This window comes from Lissotriton helveticus, chromosome 4_1 (genome assembly GCF_964261635.1).
Source record: "Lissotriton helveticus chromosome 4_1, aLisHel1.1, whole genome shotgun sequence".
Classification (NCBI taxonomy): domain Eukaryota; kingdom Metazoa; phylum Chordata; class Amphibia; order Caudata; family Salamandridae; genus Lissotriton; species Lissotriton helveticus.
In genome coordinates this window covers 362,344,832-362,370,668 of record NC_136063.1, presented here as the reverse complement: position 1 = coordinate 362,370,668, position 25,837 = coordinate 362,344,832, and the positions used below count along the sequence as shown (strand labels likewise).

Here is a 25,837-nt window from a genome sequence, read left to right as displayed (position 1 = left end):
AATTTGGACCAGGGGCGAGTTTTAGAATAAAAAGGGATGTTTTAGGGGTTATTCTGTAAGGTGGTGACCACGTGAAAGGTATAAGAAAATGGTCTGACCACAGAACCGGTATGGGTTACCCTCTAATAGGTCATCCAGATTTGAGAAAATAGGGTCTAATAGATGACTCTTTGTATGGGTGGGTTCACACATTTTTTGTAGGAGTTGAAAGACAGCTAAGTCTTTAGTGAGGTCCATTGCCGATGTCTGTAGGGGATCATCGAAATGAAGGTTAACATCCCCCAATATGGAGAAGTTGGCTGAGGAGCTAGCTAAATTTGCGGCCAGGACTGGCAGTGATTTTCAAAAATCCACTGAGGGACCTGGGGTTCGGTATAAAAAAATACCCGAGAAAGTTAGGGCTGGGGAAAATTCAATAGAGAAAGCCGCGTTCTCACAGTCTGGGATGGGGCTACCTTTCATACGGCAGGCTAGATCGTGTTTATAAATTATGGCTATCCCGCCCCCCTCCCCTACGGGATGGTCCAGTCTCATGATGGAGTAGCGGCTGGGCAGGGCCTGTACGAGATCAGAACTAGGGGTAAGCCATGTATCTGTGAGGAACTGAACGTCAGGTGATTCTTCTTCAAGGAGGATGGAGATTTCGACTATGTGTCTAGGCAGTGATCTACAGTTTAGTAGAAACATTTTGTATCTCTGTGGGTTGGTTGGGGGTTGATGGTCTGTAGTTAGGTGGAAACTACAGTGTGAACATTTAGGCGGGTCATAGGAAAGTGGGATGGAATGCATGCATATTTCCCTCATTGGACCTGCTAGACAGCGTAGTCCGTCCGAGCTGTACTGTATCCGCTGGCTGGAGCGAGGGGCAGGGTCTATGGCCCCCGGTCCCGGACGGACGTGGACGGGCGCAGACGTATGTCCCTTTGGCGTGCGAGCAGTGCGCCCGCTGCGCGTGTCTGCTGGGCGTCCAGGCCCACATTGCTTTTATGGTGTTTCCCTGAAGTGGAGCGAGCGACTATACCGCTAACTCTTCACTCCCAAAAGGGCGTCCACACCGGTGTCAGAGTGATTATTAGCCCGAATCTCCCTCCGCACAAACGGGATCACGCACAGCGGACCAGAGAGTAGGGGGCAGGTAAGGTTTACAGCGGAATGCGAAAATAACAAAATGGATTTCTGGAGGCCGCACAGTTAAGTTGCGCTTTGTTTTTTAAAAATCACAGCCAGTGGTGCAAGTGCGTTAAAACTAAAAGGCAGTGGTAACTATGCAAGTTACAATTGGCAAGGTTCCCTCAGCGCGCACCTCAGTTACTAACTGCTGCGCGTAAGGTCCCACCTTGCTTTTAAGCCGTTTTCATGAAGTGGAGCGAGCGACTATACCGCTAACTCTTCACTTCCGAAATGGCATCCACGCCGGTGTCAAAGTGATTTTCAGCCCGAGTGTCCCTCCGCACAAACGGGATCACCCGCGGCGGACCAGGGAGTAGGGGGCAGGTAAGGCTTACGGCGGAATACGGAAATAATGAAATGCAATTCTCGAGGCTGCACAGTTAAGTTGTGCTTTGTTTTTTAGAAATCACAGACAGTAGTGCAAGTGCATTTAAAACTAAAAAGCAGTGGCAACTATGCAAGATACAATTGGCATGCTTCCCTCAGTGCGCACCTCAGTTACTAACTGCAGCGCGTCCGGGCCCACCTTGCTTTTAAACTGTTTTCCTGAAGTGGAGCGAGCGACTATACCGCTAACTCTTCACTCCCAAAATGGCGTCCACGCCGGTGTCAGAGTGATTTTTAGCCCGAGTCTCCTTTCCCACAAACGGGATCACCCACAGCGGACCAGGGAGTAGGGGGCAGGTAAGGCTTACGGCGGAATGCGGAAATAACAAATTTCTGGAGTCCGCACAGTTAAGTTGCGCTCTGTTTTTTAAAAATCACAGACAGTGGTGCAAGTGCATTAAAACTAAAAAGCAGTGGCAACTATGCAAGTTACAATTGGCAAGGTTCCCTCAGCGCGCACCTCAGTTACTAACTGCAGCGCGTCTGGTCCCACCTTGCTTTTAAGCTGTTTTCCTGAAGTGGAGCGAGCGACTATACCGCTAACTCTTCACTCCGAAAATGGGATCCACGCCGGTTTCAGAGTGATTTTTAGCCTGAGTCCCTCCGCACAAATGGGATCACCTGCGGCGAACCAGGGAGTAGGGGGCAGGTAAGGCTTATGGCGGAATGCGGAAATAACAAAATGGAATTCTGGAGGCCGCACAGTTAAGTTGCGCTTTGCTTTTTAAAAATCACAGGCACAGATTGGTGAGTGAAGCTCAGTATATAGTACAACCTCCCCAAATATGGGCACAATAATATCGAACATTTGAAGAATTTTAGAGTCCGTTATTCTGGTTACAGTGTAGCAACTAATCAAGCAGACTCACTTGTGAAGAAGGGTTTTCGAATGGTTTTGAGATATTTCTTACAGTCCATCACCCTCAGTGGCGATCCTTGTAAAGACATTGCTGAGATTAAGTGTGACATGCAGTCCCTGAACCAATGGCTCGAATTTGTTGAGTCCCAGTTGTCTGCGAGTACTGTGGTGAATCCACCTACTTTAGTTTACTGTGGCCCAGTTGGAGTCTTGAGATACATTCCTTCTTGTCAAATATGAAGATCTGGAAAATAAGTCCTGATGGGATGGATGACATTTGCATTTGCACCCTAAAGGAGCACACTGAGGAAGAGGACAAAATGAAGGTGCCCCTTCACTTATAAAATGGCCAGCCCTATTGACTTTGACATTGCTTGTTTTTAATTACTCCCACAAGTTGTCTGGAATTATATAGCAAACTTGCACCACCACTAGATGGTGCACTATGCTCCTGAGCAGGCCTACAGGGGCAGTTATTTCAAACAAATGGAACATTCTGACTGTTTGTTCTCATCAGAACGTTCCAAATATTCTGCTGATAATAGTTCAAATCATATTATTGTTGTCTTTTTAATGTGCTTTTGACATTTAGGATAAACTATATTTGTAACCATGCCGTGTAATTGATCAGCTTATGCTAAATGGTGTGCATTATGATATATTAGCTCATGTATTTCGACCCACATCTCCATTGGTCTCTGGTCTTTCTTCATATTTGTAATATTGTGCATTATCCCAATCCATATGCTAATACATTCGAGAATCGCTAGTTGTATTACATTAACATGTCACCAACAATCATTTGCTGTTCATAACGTATTGTCTGGGGTGTGTCTTCCAGGCTGAGGACTACGTCATTATGACTCACAACTTCACCCAAAGGCCAGACGGGTTTCACATCATTGACTGGAGGAGCAGATCTGAGCAGCTGCTCAGTTACAGCTCAAACATCAACGGAGACTGGAACTTTGACAACGACACGAAAACATTGGCCTATTTAGGTACCTTGAGCCAGTTTATTTGTGAGAAAATTCCTCTGACAAAAATTCCGCCTGCTACAGCAGCACAAAACTATTCCTAATGCCTGTGACAACCTCTGTAAGTGATCAATATTATGTTGTATTCCAGAAGCTGTAATCTCTCTAGTTGACTATGAAGGGTACGTTAGATCATACATTTTAGTATGGTGAGATGGTGAGCATCTGTGTTTTACGCCTTTTCTCTTTGCTTGCAGTAATGCACTAGTTTTTGTTTTATTACAAGGGATCTACAGAAAAGCTTTTTTGATGGTGCATTAAACTCCAGGAGAAAGGCAGCGCAGAAGTTTTGATTTAATTTTCGAACTTGCAAGAGCATCACTTTGCAAAGCAGCATCTTTACAGTTGCCATTGCAAGTGCCAATACGGACAGCACGACCCATTGGAAGCTGTAAGGACTACAAGTCATCATCAGCCTGATTCATGAAGCTAAATTGCACTCGCAAAGGGCAAGATTCTCAGAATCTTGCCTTTTGCGAGTGCAATTTTGGCATTTGGGATTCACAATCCCAAATGCAAAAATCGCTAATGAAGAATTAGCTAATATGCGAGGATTAGCATTTAAGGAATCTCTATTAGAGATTCCTTAAATGCTATTCATGACACTTTCAAAAATTGCGATTTTGCAAATTTGGGCCGCTATTTACCGAGAGGTCAGACCTCTCGGTAAATAGCAAAAACTTAGAAAAATGCTTTTAAAAGCATTTTTCTAAGTTGCATGTTGCACACACACATGTCCTTTGGACATGTGTGTGCGCAACACCTGTTCAAATGTGCATTTTAGGGGTGCTACAGGGTGTCCTTTGGACACCCCTGGCACCCTTAAAATCGCTATCTTATTTGCGAGTAGTAAATTGCTACTCGCAAATAAGGGATACTCCCCATTCATTCCTATGGGCCTTTTGGCCCATAGGAATGAATGGGGAGTTATTCCTTTTTTTGCGAGTAGGAAATTTCTACACGCAAATAGAGAACATGTAGGAATCGCTATTTATTTAGCAATTCCTACATGAATACCGTTTTGCGTGTCCTCAATAGCAAGTCGCTATGATTCGCTATTAGGGCCACGCAAAACGGCCCGTACATGAATCAGGCTGCATGTCTGCAATGCCCCTTTTTGCATTTCGCAAGACAGTGTGGGAATGCTTTTCAACCGCTCCTTCACGCATACAGAACTACATTGTTGCTGACTGCTGAGAGCAGATGTCAGCAATTTGCAATATGGATTGAGTCTTTATTAAAAAGCTTCCACTGTGCATTTGCACGCTTTGAGCACTGAGTGACCGACCAGAAGCTTCCCCCATGGACAGAGTCACAGTAGACATTGTGACCCCCTCTCCTGCTCTCTGGCATTGCTGGCAGATTGTAAGGCAACTACTGAGTGAGGTCGCTGACTTCTTGCAAACCTTGGACTTCTCGGCCTAGATTTAATAACTCTTCTCCCAGGGCTTGAGTCTCAAAATTGATGCAATCCCAGTGCAAAGTGGTGGGATTTAGAAAGTTGTCTAAAGTTACACAAAGTAGTTATATCTGCTACTTTGACCTACTTTGCATCAAAGGGATGAACCATGGCTGGTGTTAGGGCATTTCTATGCAACTACCTTTGAGTTTTGATGCAAATCCATATCTAGTAACCTTTGTAGACAGGAATGTGGACCAAAAGAATTACACCACCTCGAGACAGGCAGAACAGAGAAGAATATTATAAGTTCCACATTCTTCTAACTTTGTGCTGCACTATACACCACACATACAAAGTGAGAGAAGTATTAACACATAGCTTTGGTACTGGAATGAAACCCTTTTAGTACAAAACCTATGCTTGACAAAAGACACGCTCTTGCTCTGGTGGTTCAAGGGTGTGTTAAATTGACGAACGGCATCCTGTAGTGTGCCAGTGCAAGGAGAGAGGAACATTTTAGAAGCTGTGGCCCTGTTTGCTCTCTGACTTTCATGCAACACAGTGCAGCAACTTTGACTCTGTGAAAATGTATTTCATCTACCCCCTCGTTTGTTGCACCGCTCAGTGAGGTGCACTGCTTATTCCTGCCTCGTGATAAATATTGCGGCATGCCGTCTGCACCTCATTGGTCGTAACCTCCTTGTTCTTTGGCTAATGTATAAGTAGGGCTTTATAGGTATTTATCTATATATGTAGCTAATAAACATTTTAAGTAAACATGTATATTCATATATTGCGTCTTACAATCCCTGCTTGACAGTGAAAGGTAGTTAGATGTACAAATCTGTGAGGCAAGATGCTGAGTCTGTTTGATTCTGTGCCAGAGTGACATTTCACAGCTTTGGTGATGGGTTCCAAGAGGCGGGCCAGGACAAAGGGTGCTGTGGCACGTGCCTCATTTGGCCCCCCTCCACACACAGCAAGAGATGCCAGTGCTAATCATTACTGCGGTGTCTGGGCATGAGAGTGGCATTCTTGCTGAGGTGCAGTAATTACAGACCAGTGTGAGGCGATACTGTGTATTGTGTATAATTTTGATAAAAAATTTACATTTACAGCATGTCACAATGATGGATCTGTCAAATTTATTTACTCGCTTTATTCACAAAAATGTCAATGCCTTAAGTTCCCATTTCTATTTCTGTCAATTGTGATAACGTTTTATATGTTCCTATTCTAGTGGCTGGACAAAAAACCCTTCGCATGAGGCGGGCTATTGCGGGGACATTGGATCCCACCATGACCAACATCAATGTTCAACTGATAGTGTATCAATGCTACTACAAGGACTGCATCGCCCCGCCGACGCAACCAACAAGTAAACCACCGTCTCAAAATAGTGGGTAAGTACTCTATCCACAGCAATATAATAGGAGAAAAGAGAGTATACAATTGACTTACATTCACGACATAAAGTGCACATGTCATTTTCAATGATCGTTACATTTTTTAGCAGGTTTGAATAGCTCTTTGATTCAACAGAATGCTTGTTAGGAGCAAAAGGCTGATGACGTGAAGAAGAATCGATGTAAGGTGGCGCATGCGGTCTCTGCACTCTAATAAATGACCGTGCCAATTCCATCCACATAAGGTAGATTCATTTGCCTCTGTATTGACAGTATGGACCCACCTGCTTTTACAGCTTCATGTCCCTGGACTTGATAAGCCTAATCTTTACGTACCTGCCCAATGCCATGACAGAAATGTACACACAGTCAAACACGTGATACAGATCCAATGGATAAAGCGGAAGTAAAATGAGATAGGAGGAAGCAAGCTGCGGAAGGTTCAAACATGCGCTAAAGACACTAAGGTCAACGAAACACTGCAAAGAAATGGGGCTAGACCCATAAACTAATGTAATGAAGGAACAAACAAAGCATGCGCAAGAAGACCGATAGGTTCCCCCTTAAGCTTAGATCAAAACTCAGGTCAAGCAATTGTGCAATAATATACAGCTATTGGGCCTCAGTCACAAAGCCATCAACTGGATTTACTGTTGTAAGAATGTCACAAAGGTAAGTTCTATGTCTGCTAAAGGGTCTTGTAAAGGGACACACCCCTTTCCATGTTCAGTACTTAACGTCTGGATGGTTTACTACCTAAATATTTTGTGGGATATATTGATGTGCCAAAACATTGTGAAAGTCTGTTTAGGTAAGTATAGGTTTAGTTTACTTTACTCCAGTTATATTTACCTTGACAATATGTATTCATCTTGAAGGTATGTAGATGTGGAGTTAAGTACAGTACATCTATATTTACTTACCTTCCCTTTGGTCCTTGATATTCAGGCTACTTTTTTTTTTTGGCACATCAATATTTACTCCTTGATATTCAGACAAACAACCATCCAGATTTTACATAAAACAAAGTTGGTTACCTAGGAGCTGGAGATTAGTGATAGGCTTGGAATCTGAAGGCTGGGAAAGGGTCTCTGGTGGCAGGTGTAAGAATGAACAATTATAGAGTGTACTGATGTGATGAAAGATGTTATGGTGCCGGTGGAATGTGTCTAAAGGGTCTGATGGCTATAGTCAAAAGTGCTAATTATTTCTTGGCGCACAAAGTAAGGGCCTGAGGGCTATTAGAGGAATTTTGCAGATTCTGTAAAATCAGCACAGATAGCCTGAGTGACAGCTGAGGTGCTCTTGAGGGCTGGGTGATAGAATCTTGGAACCAGTGCAGGAGATGTTAAGGGATTGGGGTTGAGGGTCTCTGAAGCCAGCCGGTGGTCTGTGAGAAGTGATAGAGTAAATGTGAGGGTCATTCAAGGGCTTCTGAAAGTTAAGTATTTTTCTCCCTGGCGGACTAATGGTCTCTTTGGTCCTCTGAGGAGCAGTAGAGGGTAAAATATGATGGGTTGTGGAAGGTAAGGGATGGTTTTGAAAGACCTCAGCTCATTTGGAAGAGTTTGTTAGACCAAACTAGGGGTCTAAAGTGAGTAACTGAGGGATATTGGTTGAACTGATCATCTTTTTGTGGTCCCAGAGGACTGTCTGTAAGCTTGTAGAGGGTGTATTGGGACTGGCCAAGGGTCTTGAGGGCGGCCAGGTACTTACTTATATTTGAATGAGGTGCAGCTTTGGGTCATACAGCATTGGGGGGGCCTTTGAAGGTAGCTAACACTTTGACTCCCATCTGATGGTATGAAAGCGCTAGCTGTGGTAATGTGTGAGCCAACAAACCATCTGTGATTTATATTTAGTGAACCTCTTCAAAGCTAGCTAAGAGTGACTAAGTGTAGTCTGCAGTATTCGCAACAATTTGCAGGGTACACCCCCTGCAGCAGTCTGCTACTCCACACAATTAGAGCAGGCCGGTTCTCCCACCCCACTCTTTTTCCTGCATATACTGTTGGGGTAGAAAGACACCGAACATAGTCCCTTGCTCCTCTCTCAAACACACTCTCTAGGAAGAATGAATACATAGTCTCCTAACCTGCCTTTACGGATCAGGAGACTTCTTACTAGGCCCCTGCCTCTATCGTTGACATTCTTCTACTAATGGTATATGCTAGACCTGACATCCTTGGCATGGTCTTCCCCCAAACCTTTTGCCTTCACTCTTGTGGGTTTTCTGGATTTTTTATTGATGCTATTCGGACACTGTGCACTTTACCACTGCTAACCAGCGCTAAAGTGCGTGTGCTCTCCCCTTCAAACATGGTAAAATTAGAGTATACAAAACTTGCATATTTAATTTACTTGTAAGTCCCCAGTAAATGGTAATACCTGCACCCAGGTCCTGTAAATTAAATGCTACTAATGGGCCGGCAGCCCTCATTGTGCCACATAGTAAAGTAGCCTTTTAAAACATGTCTCATGCAAGCCACTGCAGGCTTAAGTGCAGTTATAAACCATATTGACCTGGCAAAACAAAACTTTTGCCAGGCCAAAACCTTACTTATTAATGCATATAAGATACCCTTAAGGTAGTCCCTAAAGGCTCATAGGGCAAGGTGCATTGTACTTAAAGTGTAAGACATATGTGAGTACATTTTACATTGCCTGGCAGTGAAACACTCCTAAAGTTGTTTGTTCACTGTTGCAAGGCCTATCTCTCTCCTTAACTAACATTGGATTAACTCATTAACTTTAATAAGTGGTATTATTGGATTAGGGGCAGGTAGAGACATGCTGTGTACTCTCAAACGAATTGTAATTTAAAACCCTCTTTAACGGTGAAGTTGGATTTTACGTTGCAATTCTGAACATGGCACTTTTAGAAGAATTGCATTTTTTTTATAACCATTTGTGCTTTCTGCCAGAGGACTGCCCACTGCTTAGGACTTCCTTGAAGGAAGACTGGACCTGTTAACCTTTATCTCAGGCTAACCTGAGTGACTCCAAGATATAGCTGGCTGACCTGCTGTGCCAGCTACAGGGACACAACAAGCTCCAGAGGCCTTCCTGCAATAGTCAAGCTAACTTGCTGCACTAGATCTACCTGGACCTGCACTGGATCTGCCTGAGCTTTGCTAGCCTCTGCTAGAATGAGTCCCTGATCCCTGAGAGGTACCACCCCAGGTTGTGGACCTTTGGCTGGCATTAGAGTGTACTCCTCCTTGTGCAGCTGAAGCTTCAACGGGACTGACAAAGTGTGTTAAAACCAGACACAGGTCTTCGCATCTCAGCCCCTTGCAGCTCCAAAGTGGTGGCTTCATTGGAGCTGATGCAGTGCGACATAACCAGATGCAGGATCTCTCCTCACAGGTGCTGTTAGGTGGCTTCACCTGTACTGACACAGTACAACACAAATAAAAGCAGGAACCTTGCATTGAAGAACCTCACAGCTCCTGACAGCTTTATGATAACCGATTCAGGACGGGCCAATCCAATGAGGGACCTTGCATTACAGTACCCCGCAGCACCTGACTAGTGGCTTTACCGGAAGCAATGAACCACTGTTCAGACCAATGCAGAACTGCACAGTTCAACCCCAAAGATACTAATGTACAACTCACAATTGGCTAAACTCAGTCTTGTCCTTGTCCTGTGCTCCATAATGATCTGCCTGTACTTGTGTCTGTGTCCCAGTCCAACGTGACCAGATACCTGCAGTTGACTCTTTTGACTTAAGATTTTAAAATTGCACATTTCCTGTTCTACTGGTTTTTGTTCTCTAGTGTAATTTTATTTATTAATTCATATTGGGCCTGATTCACAAAGGCACTTTTTGGTATTCACAAATGCAGTTATGAATAGTATCCTCAGTACGGCGGATGTTCTGCACTCTGAGCTGAAATTCCGCACTCGGGTTGGAATCTCCGCACTAGGGGCTGAATCTCCACACTCAGGGCAGAGCACACCACAATGAAATACTGGGGCAGACAGAGGTGCATGTCTCTGCACATAGGCTCAAAATCAGACACTGCGTAATATACTCCATGTAACAGTACTAAAAACAGCAGTAAAAAATGCAAACAAAATAAACAAAATTGCAGTATGAATCCTACGTCTGTTCCTTATGTGTGTGTGCAGTTCTTGTAAGAAACAGCAGAATTTACCAACATGTGACTAAGCACCAGAGTATGCAATGAGTAAAGGGCGCAAGTACTTTGGAGGACAAAAACCAACTCCAAGAGCTGGGGATCGCCTTCGAGCTATTATCCCTGTTTAGTGGCAGTCTACCTCGCCATCAACATAAACCTTTGCCCAAGAGTAACCGGATCTACAACCACATCCACTTTGAATCACACGGCCACTCTTACTTCACTTACCTTCACAAGGATCCTGGAGCGGAAGAACGACCCTGTCAAAATCTTTGTTACTGCTTTGCCTGTCGGTGCAAACGCCTGGCTGATCCAGATGCTTGGCTGGACCCGATGCCCATCCCAAAGTGTGGCTGTACCCAATGCCTAATGTAGAGGGCAGTGCTTCGTCGCTCTGCTCGGCTCCCAGTGAACATCTGAGCGAGGTCAGGGAGCAGCACATTGGAGCTGGGGACTCGCCACGGATGACGGAGCGGCTTCCCCCCCTTCAGCTCCCTACGGTCTATCGCTCACGCTACGAGCTGCAGGACTAACTGGCGAGGCGGCTCCCGGATTCCAAGCACATAGGAGAAGCTTCCCCCACCTTGGGCGGCCCCCAGCGGTCCATCAGCACCTACTCTGCCTGGCGATCCCTTCCCCCCCAGACCGGAGAGTCGAGCAGGGGTCGGACTGCTCGCCTCGGCCCCAGCGCTCCACCCTACATCAGTCTCTGCTAGGGCGGAGCCGCCGTGGAGCCCTATGCCGGAGCTCAGCTGTGTGCCTCGAGCTTGGGTCCTCGGTGTGTCGGCAGCGCTCGGCAGCACCTAGAGCAAGTGGTATCCTGCTGGCGCCCAGGAGGGCTCGGAACCATCCCAACACGGACCCATCCAGCTCTCCCCTTTTTTTTTTCCTGCAACGATCGTCGGCGAGGCCAACGGTCGGGACCCACATAACATGGTGACTCGGTCCTGATTATCGGCACGACCACGCCCCCTCATGTGTTTTATCTGAATAACGAGGAAAATATGTCGTTTGACTATCAAGGATGTCCCTTCTCAAAATACCTGCATGAAGAGGGTAAACACCGTGATTTTGTCCCATCGCTTTATTGAAATCAAGGTCCATCATACTTCAATGGCGCTAATCAATCATCTCAAATGAATCTGCTCCAGATACAGCCTCAGACATTTCCCTAGGATTGAGGTATTTGTATTTTTGCGCTATCCTCTTTGTTTTGTCACCTTACTGTTTCTTTTTACCTAATCACTAGTGATTCCGTTGTTTTCCTCTCCCTCTAAAATGGCCGTGGGCTAACTTTTTCCTCTAAATAGGTAACATTCAAGGGTCTAGCTAATATCTACGTCTAAAAACTCAGCCATCTTAGCCTGTCTATCTCCTCCCCTAGTAGGGAAACAAACAGAAGGCTACCTATTTCTCCTCTCTAATAAATCGGCCATCTTAGCCTGTCTAACCTCTCCTACTGTAAGGAAACTAACAGAGGACTACCTAGTGTTCCTTTCTCAGAAGTCGGCCATCTTAGCCTGACTTACTTTTCCACTTGTATGGAAACTAATAGTAGATTCCCTTTTATCTGCCTCTAACAATTCATCCCCCCAGCCCCGTCTCCCCTATCCCATTAGTAACTATTCTCACCCGCTGTATCTGACCTTTTGGCTTCTGACCTTTTGGCTTCTGTCTTTCCCTCCTCCCCCTCACCCTTTCTTAGAACCCCTCTAGGTGGGGCCTAGAGGGGTTCTTTGCGACACATCCCAGCGCCTCTTTGGCGCTTCCTCACCTCCTCCTACCTGCCCACTCATACCAAGGAACTCACAGGCACTCACACACATAACATAATCTATCCCCCTGGCCTTCCAAAGAAATCGGCCAAACGGTTCAAACACAACTTGATCAAATCACACCCCGAAACCCTCTTCGGAGATCCCTACTTCACACCACGCAACGGACACTCAACCATCGACATCATCTTTCACACTAAAAGGAGAGCACAATGGAGGAAAGCACTCTTAGCCACCTTTACTATTTCCTCCACAAGACAATTGGCACACGGTCTAGCTATCTATATTGCCCCTTCCCAACTCTTTCAAGCTACAGCAACAATCACTATCTATAACAACGGTACCATCCTAATACAAGCCACTGACCGTAGTTTAAACCTCCTAGACAACATCTTCCCCAATATTAAAGAACAAGTGAACAAACAGCATACTGCTTCACTACCCACCTACACCCACACCAACACTATTAGGGATGGTATAGCCCGACCCCTCCCTTCCGTCCCTCCCTCCCGTCCATCTCAGGCTTTTGATTCTTCTGATTCCTCCGTGACCCCAGCTACCCGGACCTCCACCTCCTAGCAGCACCACACCGAAACAGCTCATGCTCCCCCTTCCCATCATGGCCGAGACCACTTTTGCACTTCACATTTTTACGAATACCACTCTAGGCCTGACCATAGCTCCCCACACCTCCCTCCCCCTCTTTCCCCCCTTCATCATCTCTCCCTCTCCCCCCAATCCAGTCACACCTCACAACACCACAACCAACATCGACCTCCTTCAGCTCAACCTTTCCCCCTCCAACTCGACATTTTCTAATTACTAACCCCCATTAGCAACGGAACCCACTATGGGAACCACCATAGCTCACCCCCCTTCCCCCACTCGCAATACCACACCCTTCAAGGACTCTACACACGCCAACCAGCCCACCACAGCTCAGTCCCCTGCAGACCACGGTCCACCTCTCGACTTCTCAGACACCAGTACCCCCTCTGAACAACCAATGCCTCCTTCCACAGCTCTCACTCCTGCCCACCGACATGGCAAACCCTCTATTCAGCCATTTACATCACTATCCCCACCACACACACACAGCTGCACAGTCGAACGCACGCACTACCGGTACCAGCACATACACCCGACCAGCAGACAATCCATACACACACACTCATCGCATCACCCCCCCATCATAACCACAGCAGACAATAGATTGGATGAGATCATGTCCACACTTCATCTAATCAAAGAGGAGCTCCCGCTTTTAAAGTCATGCTACCGAGCCAGCCATGGCTCCCAAGATCCTACAGAACCAACATTCCCAACAAATCCCCCACGCACCCCCACTGCTCCACCAAACACATTGCTCCCGGGTGGATATCAATACCATCCCGTAACCCACCCTCAGGCCCATCTCGTACCAACAACTACCTCTCCGAGACCGATCTTCTCTCTCTCCTGCTCTCCTACGAACTGGTCACACCGAAGCAACATCAACGTACACAGAGCCATACCCTCGTTACTCCCTTCTTGTGAATACATCAGACTCGACATCAACAGTAATGGTAAACCTGTCTGCTCGCTCCACATCATCTGTCACCCACTTGGCGCCAACCTCCTATTCACAGAACACCTCATGGAACTAATCACATCACTCACCGGACGACGAAATACACACATTTTCCTGGGCGACTTTAACTTCCACTGGAATGACCCTAACAACACAGTGGTCAACAGCCTCAAAAACTTCCTCATCGCCTTAGACCTTAACCAACTGTGCAATAGCCCGACACACAATAAAGGCGCAATCCTAGACTTAATAATCTCTAAGACCGATTCCACCCAGCTGGAATCGATCCTCCCCTGTGATTGGTCTGACCATCACATCATCACCTTCCTCATCAAGAAAACAATCAAACTGAACTCGGCCCAAGCCACAAAACTTAAAGTGTGGAAAAGAGATTGGAAAAAGCTCAACACAAACACGTTACCCACCTCTAGCCAAAATCTACTTCTACCCCCTGCTGTAACTTCCAACGTAATTGACCTCACCAGCCACTACCTAAACTCCATGACCTCGATAATTAACGAATTTGCTCCCCTGCAACTAAAGAGAGTCTCCACAAAAGACTCTAAACCCTGGTTCAACGATCTCCTCAACGAGGACAGACATTCTCTCAAAACTGCCTAATGCAACTTGAGATCTGTACCAACCGCCAAGCTCCTCTCAAACTCTAAAAAGAAAGAGAAATGCTTATTTTCGAAAGGTCAAAGGCACCAAAGCAGACTTCTTTAGCCAACAACTCGACCAGGCAAGAAATCGACCCAAAAAACTTTTTGAATTAATCAAAACGCAATCCAAGGACCAACCTCAATGGCCACAAGTTCTAACTCACCCACAACCAACATGTGAGGACTTTTCTAACCACTTTAACCTAAAGACTGAGAACATCAGGAATGAACTCCTCAAGTACCCAATATCTCACTCTTGCCCCCTCACCAAAACCTCCCCCTTACCCCCAAACGCTTCTCAACAAATCCCATCAAAGTTTACCTTAAAAAACAATGCAACATGATCATACTTCTACACCTATTCTGAAAAAGCTATAGGCAAATTTCTCAGTGCACTGAAGCCTTCCAATCACCTCACTGACCCTCTTCCCGCAAATGTGGTTAAAGATCTTACACCTATGCTACTACCCCTATGGACCAAGATTATCAACAGTTCACTTCAACAAGGCTGCATCCCTGACTCCCTAAAGGTGGGGCAGGTGTCTCCCATCCTCAAGAAACCCACTGCTGACCCCACTGACCTTAACAACTCCCGCCCTATCTCCAATATTCCCACCCTGGCCAAACTTCTGGAAAAATGTGTTCATCACCAACTGACAAAACATATCGATAACTTCAACCTCCTTAATAAACACCAATCCGGCTACCGTGCAAATCACAGCACGGAATCAGCCATGCCACACATCATTGATGATGCACTGCAAGTTCTTGATCAAAACGAAGCATGCCTCCTCATCCTAATAGACCTCTCCTCAGCTTCGACACGGTCAAACACGAACACTTGATAGATCTGTTGAAACACAGAATCGGTCTATCAGGATCAGTGCTAAATTGGTTTACCTCTTTTCTGCTTAACCAGACTCAAAAATTCAAGGTCAACAACACCCTGTCCCAACCAGTTCCTGTTACGCTAAGAGTCCCACAAGATTCCTCGTTATCCCCTACTCTCTTCAACCTATTCATGGAACCACTCACGATCTGCTTCAAACATCCAACGTGCAATTTCACATGTATGCTGACGATACCCAATTTTACCTCAAGATCAATACCTTGGACGACATTAGTTTGCTTAACAATACTCTTAAGACCACCCAAACATGGCTGGCAGTGAATCACCTCAAACTGAATGCGATAAAAACTGAATTCCTCCTTATCGCCCCACCCGCCAAAGTCCCCACAATGGACAATTTGATCAAACACCTCACAGCACTCGATGTTCAACCTACCATTGTGGATTCGGCGAAATCCCTGGGAATAACTCTAGACTGTAACCTCAATATGCAGAAGCATATTAGCAATGCAATGAAGGGAGCAAACTTTCAGATCAATACACTAAGGAAGCTGAAGCCCTTCCTACCTCCCAGTGACTTCAAGTTAGCGGTTCAGGCTCTAGTTCTACCTTGATTGAACTATGGAAGCGTCTTGTTATGCGGTCTCCCCAAAGCCACCACAGCTCCTCTAAGAGCCCCCACCAACGCGGCAGCAAGACTCCTCACTGGCTCAAAAAGAAGGGCCCACATCTCCCCTGATCTAAAAACTTTAAACTGGCTACCATTTGAAGCCAGAATCCACCTGAAAATAGCTTGCATGACGCACAAGGCCTTACATCATAATGCACCCAGCTATCTCACAGAAAAACTCACAATATCTGGAGGGTCAAGATCAACAAGAAGTGCAGAAAACCTCCTTCTGAAGCCACAAAAATTCAATAAGAAAAAAACGTATACTAGTTCCTTTTCAGGAATGGCACCCAGGATATGGAATGCCCTTCCACCAGAAATAAGACTGAACCCTTCCACCTCTTCCTTCAAACTTGAAGTAAAAGGCATCCTCATTGCAAAATTTACATAAATATAGCCTCACTTGACTATAAGAACCCTTACTCCACTCATCTTACCTATCATTTCATTCTAACCAATTTTTGCTACTACCATGTTCCACATGGTTCGCCCTTGCTGTGCACCTCACTGCTTTGCTTTTTATCCTACCTGTCAACCTACTCAATTTTTGTCACTATCATGATCCTCATATTTCACCCTTGCTGTGCACTTCACTGCTTGGCTTTTTATAGGTATAGTCTTTATGGTCTGTTCCTTTTATTTGACGTTTCCATCAACAATGTATTTCCATCACCCTTCAGACTGACCGATCCGGTTCTGCACCTTATTTGATATGTCTTTCTAACTGTGATTGTCTTTGCTGCTATTAATTATGGTCCTGCTTATCCTTAATGTTTGATTTATCCTTTGTTTTTATTAAGCTTTCTGTTGTTATTCTTTTGCTCCTGTTAATTTTATTGTTTGAGTCTATACACAGTTACTGTAAAGCGCTCTGATACCCGCAAGGGTCTTGTTCGCGCTCTATAAAACTTTCATATACATAAATGTGAGGGGGTCTAGGGTTGACAATTAGCTAACTCCGAATCCAGAAAAACGGTCATGCATGCCCTCATCATTAGCAGACTGGACTACGGCAATGCCCTCTACAACGGAATCAACACAAAAATCCTTTGCAACCCCAGGTCCTCCAGAACGCCACAGCCAGACTGATCCTAGACATCCCCCGGCACAACCACATCACCCAACACCTCTGCAATCTCAACTGGCTCTCCATTGAAAGAAGAAGAACCTTCAAGCTCCTCACATGTGCATACGAGGCCCACCAGAAATATCGGACTAGCTTACCTGAACAACCGCCTCTCCTTCCAGGCACCCAAGAGAAACCTCCAATCAGCCCACCTCTCTCTCGCCACCATCCCACGCATCCACAAGACCGGAACCGGTGGAAAGTCCTTCTTCTACTCCACAGCCAAGACCTGGAACAACCTCCTCCTCTACGTCCGGCAAAGCCCAACACTGCTCCAGTTCAGGAAGGACCTTAAGACCTGGTTCTTCAGATAACCCCAGCAACCAACAGAGCCACCCACCCCTAGCGTCTTGAGGCCCTCACAGGTGAATAGCTGCCCTTTACAACCCCCTGATTGATTGAATGTTTGATTGATTGATTGAGCTATTTTGGGAGTAACTTGGAGGGGTTATTAGGATGGACAACACCCATCCCTAAAACAGTTTAGGAAGAGTATTATCCTACGAATTGCAAGTACAAATTAAAAATTGAAATTGTAACAACATTTCATCTTTCATTGAAGATATAATATTATAAGAATGACTTATATGTCCTGCATTGTGTTCCAAAACCTGTTCAAATGTGAATTTTAGTCACAAGTCAAAGCCTCAATTCAAATCTCACATTTCAAATACTGTTTCAAACATTTCACACTCACCTGTAAATATGTTTACCATCTTCCAACCCAGCTGCACCAGAATGTTGTTAGCCCAACAGGATATCAAAGCCAGGATGAATACATAGAAAATGAACAAGCAGAAACAGACTCTTTCAGACCTTTCAACATGTCAATGAATGTGGTTGTAGTTTTGCTACTTATCATGAAGACTATGAGGAAGAGGGGAGCTGAGATGATATTCAGGCATAGGATCAACATGTTTGGGATGTCCACCTAAGATTTAATCTCCAGATTCTGTTTCCCACATGATGTCATTTTAGACATGGTTTCTGAATCGGAGCAGGTTCTTGATTCTGAGACATCACAGCTTATGTGAAGATCTAAGCAGCATTCCCTTGCTACTGGATCCTTTCTGAGGGTGTCCAGTGACATTGTTGTCATTTCTCAAGCATGCCAGTCGTGATGCTTGCATCAGATACTGAGGTGCATAAATAGTAGAGTGCAACTGGATGCAGGACCTCATATCTCAGCCCCTTGCCACATACACTGACAGAAAGGCAATGGGTTTCTCAGGATTTTTACCACATAATTTCCCACTTCCCAAGTGTGATAGGTGCAATTGATGGAGCTCACGTGGCACTTCAACCACCTCACCACACAGTGCACATCTTCTGCAAAAGACCCAGCTGGCACTCCTTCAATGCTCAGGGTCTGGGTGACTCCAGAGGCTGCTTCACCAATGTGTATGCTGTGTTCCTGGGCAGTACACATGACATCTTCGTATTTTGCAAGTCACCTCTTGCATGTCGCTTCATTGTGAGAGAATCTCGGAATATCTGGCTTCTGCATAAGTATTCATGCACCATACAGGTCTAATAGGTATAATTGTTGGTTACATATCCACAATCATACCACATTCACCCACAACAGATACTGCATGTAGTGATCCTTAAATAATGCACTCTACAGATGAGTCCATTTACAGTGGTTTTATAATTTGGGTTGAAGCAGTGTTTGCACTCTCTCCTCATCTCATTGCACCGTAAAGACAGGTGATCCCTGTAACTCTTAATACAAATCAGGGAGGTGCATAGTCAGAAGAACAATGTGTATGGTTGTAGAGGTAATATAAGGATCAGAAATGCCACTGGGCTGAAGTGTTCCCATCAGCCCACCAAACGTGGCGGAGACATCGTCATGTGGGAAGTAGATAGTATATTCCAAATCCCACTCACCCCGTCAAAAGGTGGTGTAGAGATCGGACAACTGTAATGACCTTCAAGCCACAGTGGATTTCAAAAATGGTGCTGATGGATGTGCAGTGCTCAAAAATGAAGTGAACTAAAGAAGATGTTAAAAACAACTACAAGAGCAGAAAATGTGTTTATTAGATACTGCTCTGGTGTCGTGGTTAAAAACAGGCGTTTTGTAGTTTGAAATTATAACTACTGTAAAACGCTCAGCAGCGTGGTCAACATGTTTCAGCTGTTACCCAGCTTTCGTCAGGACCAGAAGTAGTAAAGATGCAACTGCGATAAAGAAAACGGCAATTCTCAGTGGAAAAAAGTAGTCCTACCAGTATTTTGGAGCCCCAATATTAACTGGAGGAGACTCTGAATGAATTGTCCTCATACCCAGCATTGTGTGGGAAGACACCTCACCTCACCCGGCACCCGCTCGGGAGAATGATGCCCCGCTCTGTCCGTCGGTACCTCGAGCAAGAATCCGAGTCGCTTCATTGTGAGAGAATCTCGGAATATCTGGCTTCTGCATAAGTATTCATGCACCATACAGGTCTAATATGTATAAATGTTGGTTACATATCCACAATCATACCACATTCACCCACAACAGATACTGCATGTAGTGATCCTTAAATAATGCACTCTACAGATGAGTCCATTTACAGTGGTTTTATAATTTGGGTTGAAGCAGTGTTTGCACTCTCTCCTCATCTCATTGCACCGTAAAGACAGGTGATCCCTGTAACTCAGCATAGGTGGGTGCTGCTGTACTCCCCTGAAGTTGTGTGCAAGATAATAGCAACCTGTTGTGTCTTGCACAACATTACAATATGTCAAGTCTTACACATACCTCTTAGCCCTCACCAGTGCCAAAATCCAAGGAGCTGGTGTGTTGTCACTAATAGAGGGCAGGGTACGCAGGTGATTTGCTGGCCTGTTGGTTAACACATAATTTTCTCTTGATCCACCAGTTGTGTTACTGCCTTTATGTGCTTTCACAGTCTGTTGTCAGTGATGGTTGTAGGACATTTAAAACTCTGTCCATTAATTCCATCCTCAGACTACTCAATAAGCCATTCATATTATATGCAATCAACAGGTGTCATCAATAGTTAAAATATAGGCCATGCAAAACAATTGTTGTACATATTTGTAGTCTGTCAGGACAATAGAGGAAAGGACACTATTTCTCTTGGGGAGTAACGGTCACTCCAGATGTGAAATTTTCCCAGTGGACATCGTGAACATTGCCTGCAGCAGCTGTCATGATGTGTCAAGTCTAGGCATTGAGTGAGTGAGTGATGGCATTATTAACAAGATAGAGATGTACAGGTCTGTTGAAAATCTCTTATTTCCCCTTACATCTAACACATGTAATCTTTGCTTTATTGGGATACACAAACAGCAAACAATCAGACAGTTTCTATGGGCATCAGGTACCTTGCTGTGTGTGACTCGTTTTCACTTTTGCAATGGCCCTTACAAACAGGTGTGACATGGGGATGACAGACAGTGATGCCTGCACATTACTCACTCTACATTGTTGGTGCAGCAGATGACAACAAATCACAAAGGCCATACTGCTGTAATCAATTGGAGCTTTAAGTCAGCAGTGGTGACATGGTTGTCTTTGGCGTGGATCTAGTGAGGCAATGTTTGATTAAAATGAGGGGATATGTGCTAATGGTCTGTGGAGAGTGTAGTAGGATGGATGGGTAGTATGACACAATTGTTACAAACTACCCTCTCTATCAAACTCTAAATGGATTATGTAATATACCCTGACAGTACTGAATGCAGCAAGGTAACCTGCTGTGCTGAGTTGTGTGAAAGGATTAGAATCAAAATTAACATATTTGTACAGGATTAGCAACATATATGCCATCTCTGTGTGCAGCTACTGTTATGGCACTACAGATACAGTACTTGGACACATAAATCACGGAGCCAGCGTTACTGTGTCATGACCAGGATTGTGTCTGTTCAAAAAGGTACTCCTTCTTGCACTCAACAAAAAAGTGAACATTTATAAGGATATGTGTGTGTGAGGCTGAATGATTCACACTTACAAATTATAAGTAAGTAATGTGTATATATTAATTTATGTCACTTCTTTTTGCCTAGTTTGGGGTTGAACTACAATTAGCTTATAAGAGTATATGGCACAGATTGATTTGTAAATGGTTGACATTCTCTTCTAGTATGTCATTTGCTCTCTTGTTGTCTTATTTTTTGCTATATCATGTCTTGTGTATTTGCTGCAATCTCCGCCCTGACTGTAGAGTCTCCTGCCTGTGTCCCTTCCTGCACAAAAGCAATCCTGCATGCAATGCAGGCACCCTCGTTCCATGGTTCAAGAGTGCCTGTGTTGGCGCTGGGCTCCCAAAAGGGTGCCAATTCAGGGAGAAATGCAGGAATGTGCTGTATTTTCTTAGATACAGCACACCCATGCCCTTTCCTTGTTATGTTATGTTATGTTATAATGATTTATTGTGCGCACAGCTACTCCAGCCAAGGAGCGTCCCGGCGCATAGACAAGGAGAAACATAACACAACAGAAAAAGGCAAGACAGAAGAGGGACAGCTAAAACAAAAAAGTTTTTATTGTTCTCCGGAAGGTCATGAGGTCCTCTAGTAGCCGGATTTCAACTGGGAGAGAGTTCCAAGACAGCGCAGCTTTTACTCTGAAGGAGCGACCCCCCATAAGACAGAGTCTGAATCTAGGGACTACAGCAAGGGCTTGGCCCTGAGAGCGGAGGGTGCGAGTGGGGACATAAAAAGAAAGACAGCTAGACAAGATGTTGGGTCCTATCCCTCTCAAAATCTTAAAGGTCAAGCAAAGGACCTTAAAGAGAATACGCTTCCTCACTGGAAGCCAGTGTAGGGAGCGAGGGACACTCGCCACCGGGCAAAATCTGGGCAGACCGACAATCGCTCTCGCCGCAGCATTTTGAACCCTTTGCAGGCGAGTTAACTCAGCCTGATTGGCCCCAACCAGGAGAGAGCTAGCGTAATCCAGGCGAGAGATGATAGTTGCCTGGACCACTAGCTGTCTGGTTGGGGCATCGAAGAATTTTAATACTGGTCTTAGGGATCTCAACAGACCAAAGCAGCACGCTGCTGTCTTTTTGGTGTGTCCTACAAAGGTAAGGCCCGTATCCAGCCAGACCCCCAGGTTTTTCACCTCCGACACCGGGGTCGGAGTGGGTCCCAGCTCGGGAGGCCACCATTGGTCGCCCCACAGCTCCACTCCCCTTCCGACGACCATTACCTCCGTTTTAGTGGCATTAAGCTGGAGACAGTTACCTGTCAACCAGCTAGCCACCTCCTTCAGTCCAGCCTGAAACCTGGGGGCATCTTGTTCCGCGTCCCCGCTGAGCGTAACTGCCAGCTGAGTGTCGTCGGCATATGAGACCAAGGTAAGGCCCCACTGCCTGGCGACATCAGCCAGCGGTCTCACATAAAGATTAAACAGCGTGGGACTCAGCGAGGACCCCTGCGGAACCCCCGTGGCCAAAGGCTGGAAGTTGGACTTGAAGGGAGGGATGGAAACACAGAAGGACCGATCGTCGAGGAAGGAGCGGAACCATTGCAACACCCGGCCACCGATACCAGTCTCCTCGAGCCGACGCAGGAGGATGCTATGGGATACCGTGTCGAAGGCGGCGCTGAGATCTAACAATATCAGCGCCGCCGTTTGACCCTCATCCAACCTCGCCCGAAGATGTTCCACCATCACAAGAAGAGCGGTCTCCGTGCTGTGTCCAGCACGGAAGCCATTTTGTGTGGGGTCGAGGGCGTTGGTCCGGGCCAGATGTTCTGACAGGGCCAGATTGACATAGGCCTCTGTAATCTTTGCCGGCCAGGGTAGCAACGAGATGGGACGGTAGCTTTCAGGCTTCGATGGGTCCAGGGAAGGTTTTTTAATAATTGGGGACACCACTGCCTGCTTCCACTTAGTTGGAACTACACCCGACTCAAGGGAGAGGTTGACAAGGGCACGCACAGTAGAGCGCCCCATAAAGGTCTGATCTCGAAAGAGAGCAGATCTTACTGGATCAGATGGAGATCCAGATTTAACTTGAAACGCAAGTTTGTCAAACCCCTCCACAGTGAGAGGGGGAAATGAGAGCAGGGTGATTTGATGAGGTGTCCCATCGGAATTTCCCAGACCAGTCCCTGTGCTAGGGAATGTCCGATAGATTGCTTGGACTTTCCCCAGAAAATAAGAGGCCAGGGATTCGCATTGAGAGATGGAGCTCACGGTCATAGAGGTGGTCCGCTTCACCGTCAGATCTTTCACGGCCTTGAAGATGGCCTACGACGGGTTAGTGCTATTTCGAAATTCGGCGGCATAAAATGCCGCTCGAGCCCGACAAATAGCCCGATGATAGAGCTTGACGGACATGGCGTATGCAGCTTTTAAATCAGCCGCATACGTCTTCCGCCATGCCCTCTCCGCCCGTCTACAGGCTCCCTTCAAGGCACGTAGGGCACCATCATACCAGGGACTCGACTCTCTAGTATTGATTTTAGTCGATACGATGGGTATCAGAGAGTCCAGCGCCCTGGTAAGCCAGGAGCAGAAGAGGTCATATCCCTCTTCTACGCCATTCAATGGACCCAGCGGCTCCTCTAGCAGAAGACGGTGGAAGTCTTCTAGCCTGAATTTGTTCCATAACCTCCTAGGTACCCGTCTCGCTGATGAGATGGAAGGAGCAACCAATATAGGACAGAAAATGGACACCAAAAAGTGGTCAGTCCACTCCACCGGAGAAATAGATGTAATTTTAGTCTCCGATAGATTGGTGAAGAAGGGGTCAAGAGTGTGTCCCTCAGTGTGGGTAGACTGAGAAACCAGCTGGGAGAGCTGAAAGGCCTCTAAGTCTGCGGAAATGCTGCGTACCGTCGGATTGGAGGGGGCGTCGAAATGCAGATTCAAGTCACCCAGGATGGAAAAGTTGGCACAGTCAATGACCAAGGTGCCAACAATATCGGGAAAAGCATTTCTAAATGCCACATCACTGCCCGGCGGACGGTACACAACCATCCCGAAAAATGTAAACTCGGGACTCACAGAGATCTTAAAGGAGGCGCTTTCACATCCAGGAATATTAAGGGCACTCCACACACAGGAAAAACTGGACCTGACTATAAGAGCTATGCCCCCACCTCGAGAGGATCTATTAAAGGTGAACATAGAATAGCCAGGGGGGCATGCAAGATTGATAATAGCAGCGTCCGATTCCTGGAGCCAGGTTTCAGTGATGGCAAAGATGTCGGGGCCTTCATCCTCAATTAGATCGTAGATGTTCTGGTAATGTTTTGACGCAGATCTAACATTCAGATTAAGAATCCGCAGAGAGGAAAAAGAACCCCTACTGCGGCGGACAGCTGAGCTGTTTTCCCGGAGGATGGACCCCGGATAATCAAGAGCCCAACCGGTGCAAGGGCAGTGGTATGGACCACAGAGCGGGTGGACAGGCGGTAGATCACAGTTATAGCTCACCTGACCAATGGAATGTAGGCTTTCGCTGGAGTATGTCAGCATTGCGACACAAAGAGAAGAATAAGTGTCGTTGTCCCGCAACCGCAGCGACCCGCACGGCCGTAGCGCGGACGGGCGCAGACGGGCAGGACTCTGGCACGACTCCGGCTAAGCGTAGGCGATCCCGCTGCGCGATACCGCTGCGCTAGACAGGGAGCTTTAAATAGGCGTCCCACCTGTGCTAAAGCGCACTAGAATGCTCGCTAAAACATGGCGCCAAACTCCTACCCCACTCCAAGATGTCTGCCACTGATTGGATCCACCCTGAGACCCGGACCCGCTCAAGCAGCGGTGGAGAACGATTATGGTGCAAGGTAAGGGGCAATTTTAAAAACCCTGTGCATTCGGCATTAAATCAATGCAAAAACGAAAACGGAAAGTAAGTTTTAAAAGCGCTATATAGCGAGGATAGCGCGAAGCGCTAAGAAGCAGCAGTGCTCCTTCTCCTTGTCAGCACACAGTGAAGCACAGCAAAGTGACTTGCTGAGTTGGGTGACATTCACACAAATAGGCTCCTAAATATGAAGCTTAGATAGGGGCATTGGCTGCGTGTTTCCTGAATTTCAGTACTGCCAAGCCTTTGTTTGGTTGTATGTTGATTACTTCTAGCAGCCATAAACAGAGAGTCTCTATACATTGCAAGTCAATACGAACAAAGTGTGAGAATTCCTGGATGGTGTTTGCATATCTTCATTTCTAGGGATGTATTTTACTAAAGCAGTTGTGATTAACTGTTTTATAGTTCATTAGCCATGTAACTGTAAATTTGGAGATAATACATTGCTAACCTGTTTTCTTTTTTTCTTTTTTTTTCAGTGGTGGCCAGTCATCAGGTCCTGAACGCCCAGGATTTGAAATCAAGTAAGTTCCTGGGTCCAACCCAAAGGCTTCAAGGCAACGTCCTGAGTATTGTTTTTTATGCCTGTTGTGCAGCGTAAATTTGATTTTTATGTTTGTTCAGCTGTTGGAAGGTGGATCAGGAATTCCCTTCACTTGTTTTAAACCTGTTAGGGAATGCCAAATGTCAATTTGCATCCTAGACAGACAGTTTTTTTCTTATCCATTTGGTTACTTTTTTACAAAGGATTTGAAGGTGATCCACAAACTGGGCAAGAACAAATTACCTAATTTTGATAATCTGGCATAGTCCAACTTGATGGTTCCTGCGTGAACTAAAACTGATTTGATTTGCTACTCTTTATCGACCCCTAGGGATGGACTGGTTATTTCCTTAGTGTGCGGGTAAGAAAACCATTTTGGAATTCAAAAACAGTGTATACCTGGAAACCTAGACCATTTCCAGGTTTCCAGGCGTACTCCTGGAA

General features: G+C 45.8%; 1 protein-coding gene across 1 annotated transcript in view; it reads left to right on the top strand.

Moving 5' to 3' along the window:
• The window catches only part of LOC144827999 (fibrocystin-L-like), a 1,093,512-nt gene that overhangs the window by 810,538 nt on the left and 257,137 nt on the right, over positions 1-25,837 (top strand). The window contains exons 53-56 of the mRNA XM_078686146.1: positions 3,258-3,417; positions 6,096-6,258; positions 19,278-19,286; positions 25,329-25,373. Coding sequence (XP_078542272.1) covers positions 3,258-3,417; positions 6,096-6,258; positions 19,278-19,286; positions 25,329-25,373 — 377 coding nt within the window. The remainder of the gene's footprint in view (positions 1-3,257; positions 3,418-6,095; positions 6,259-19,277; positions 19,287-25,328; positions 25,374-25,837) is intronic.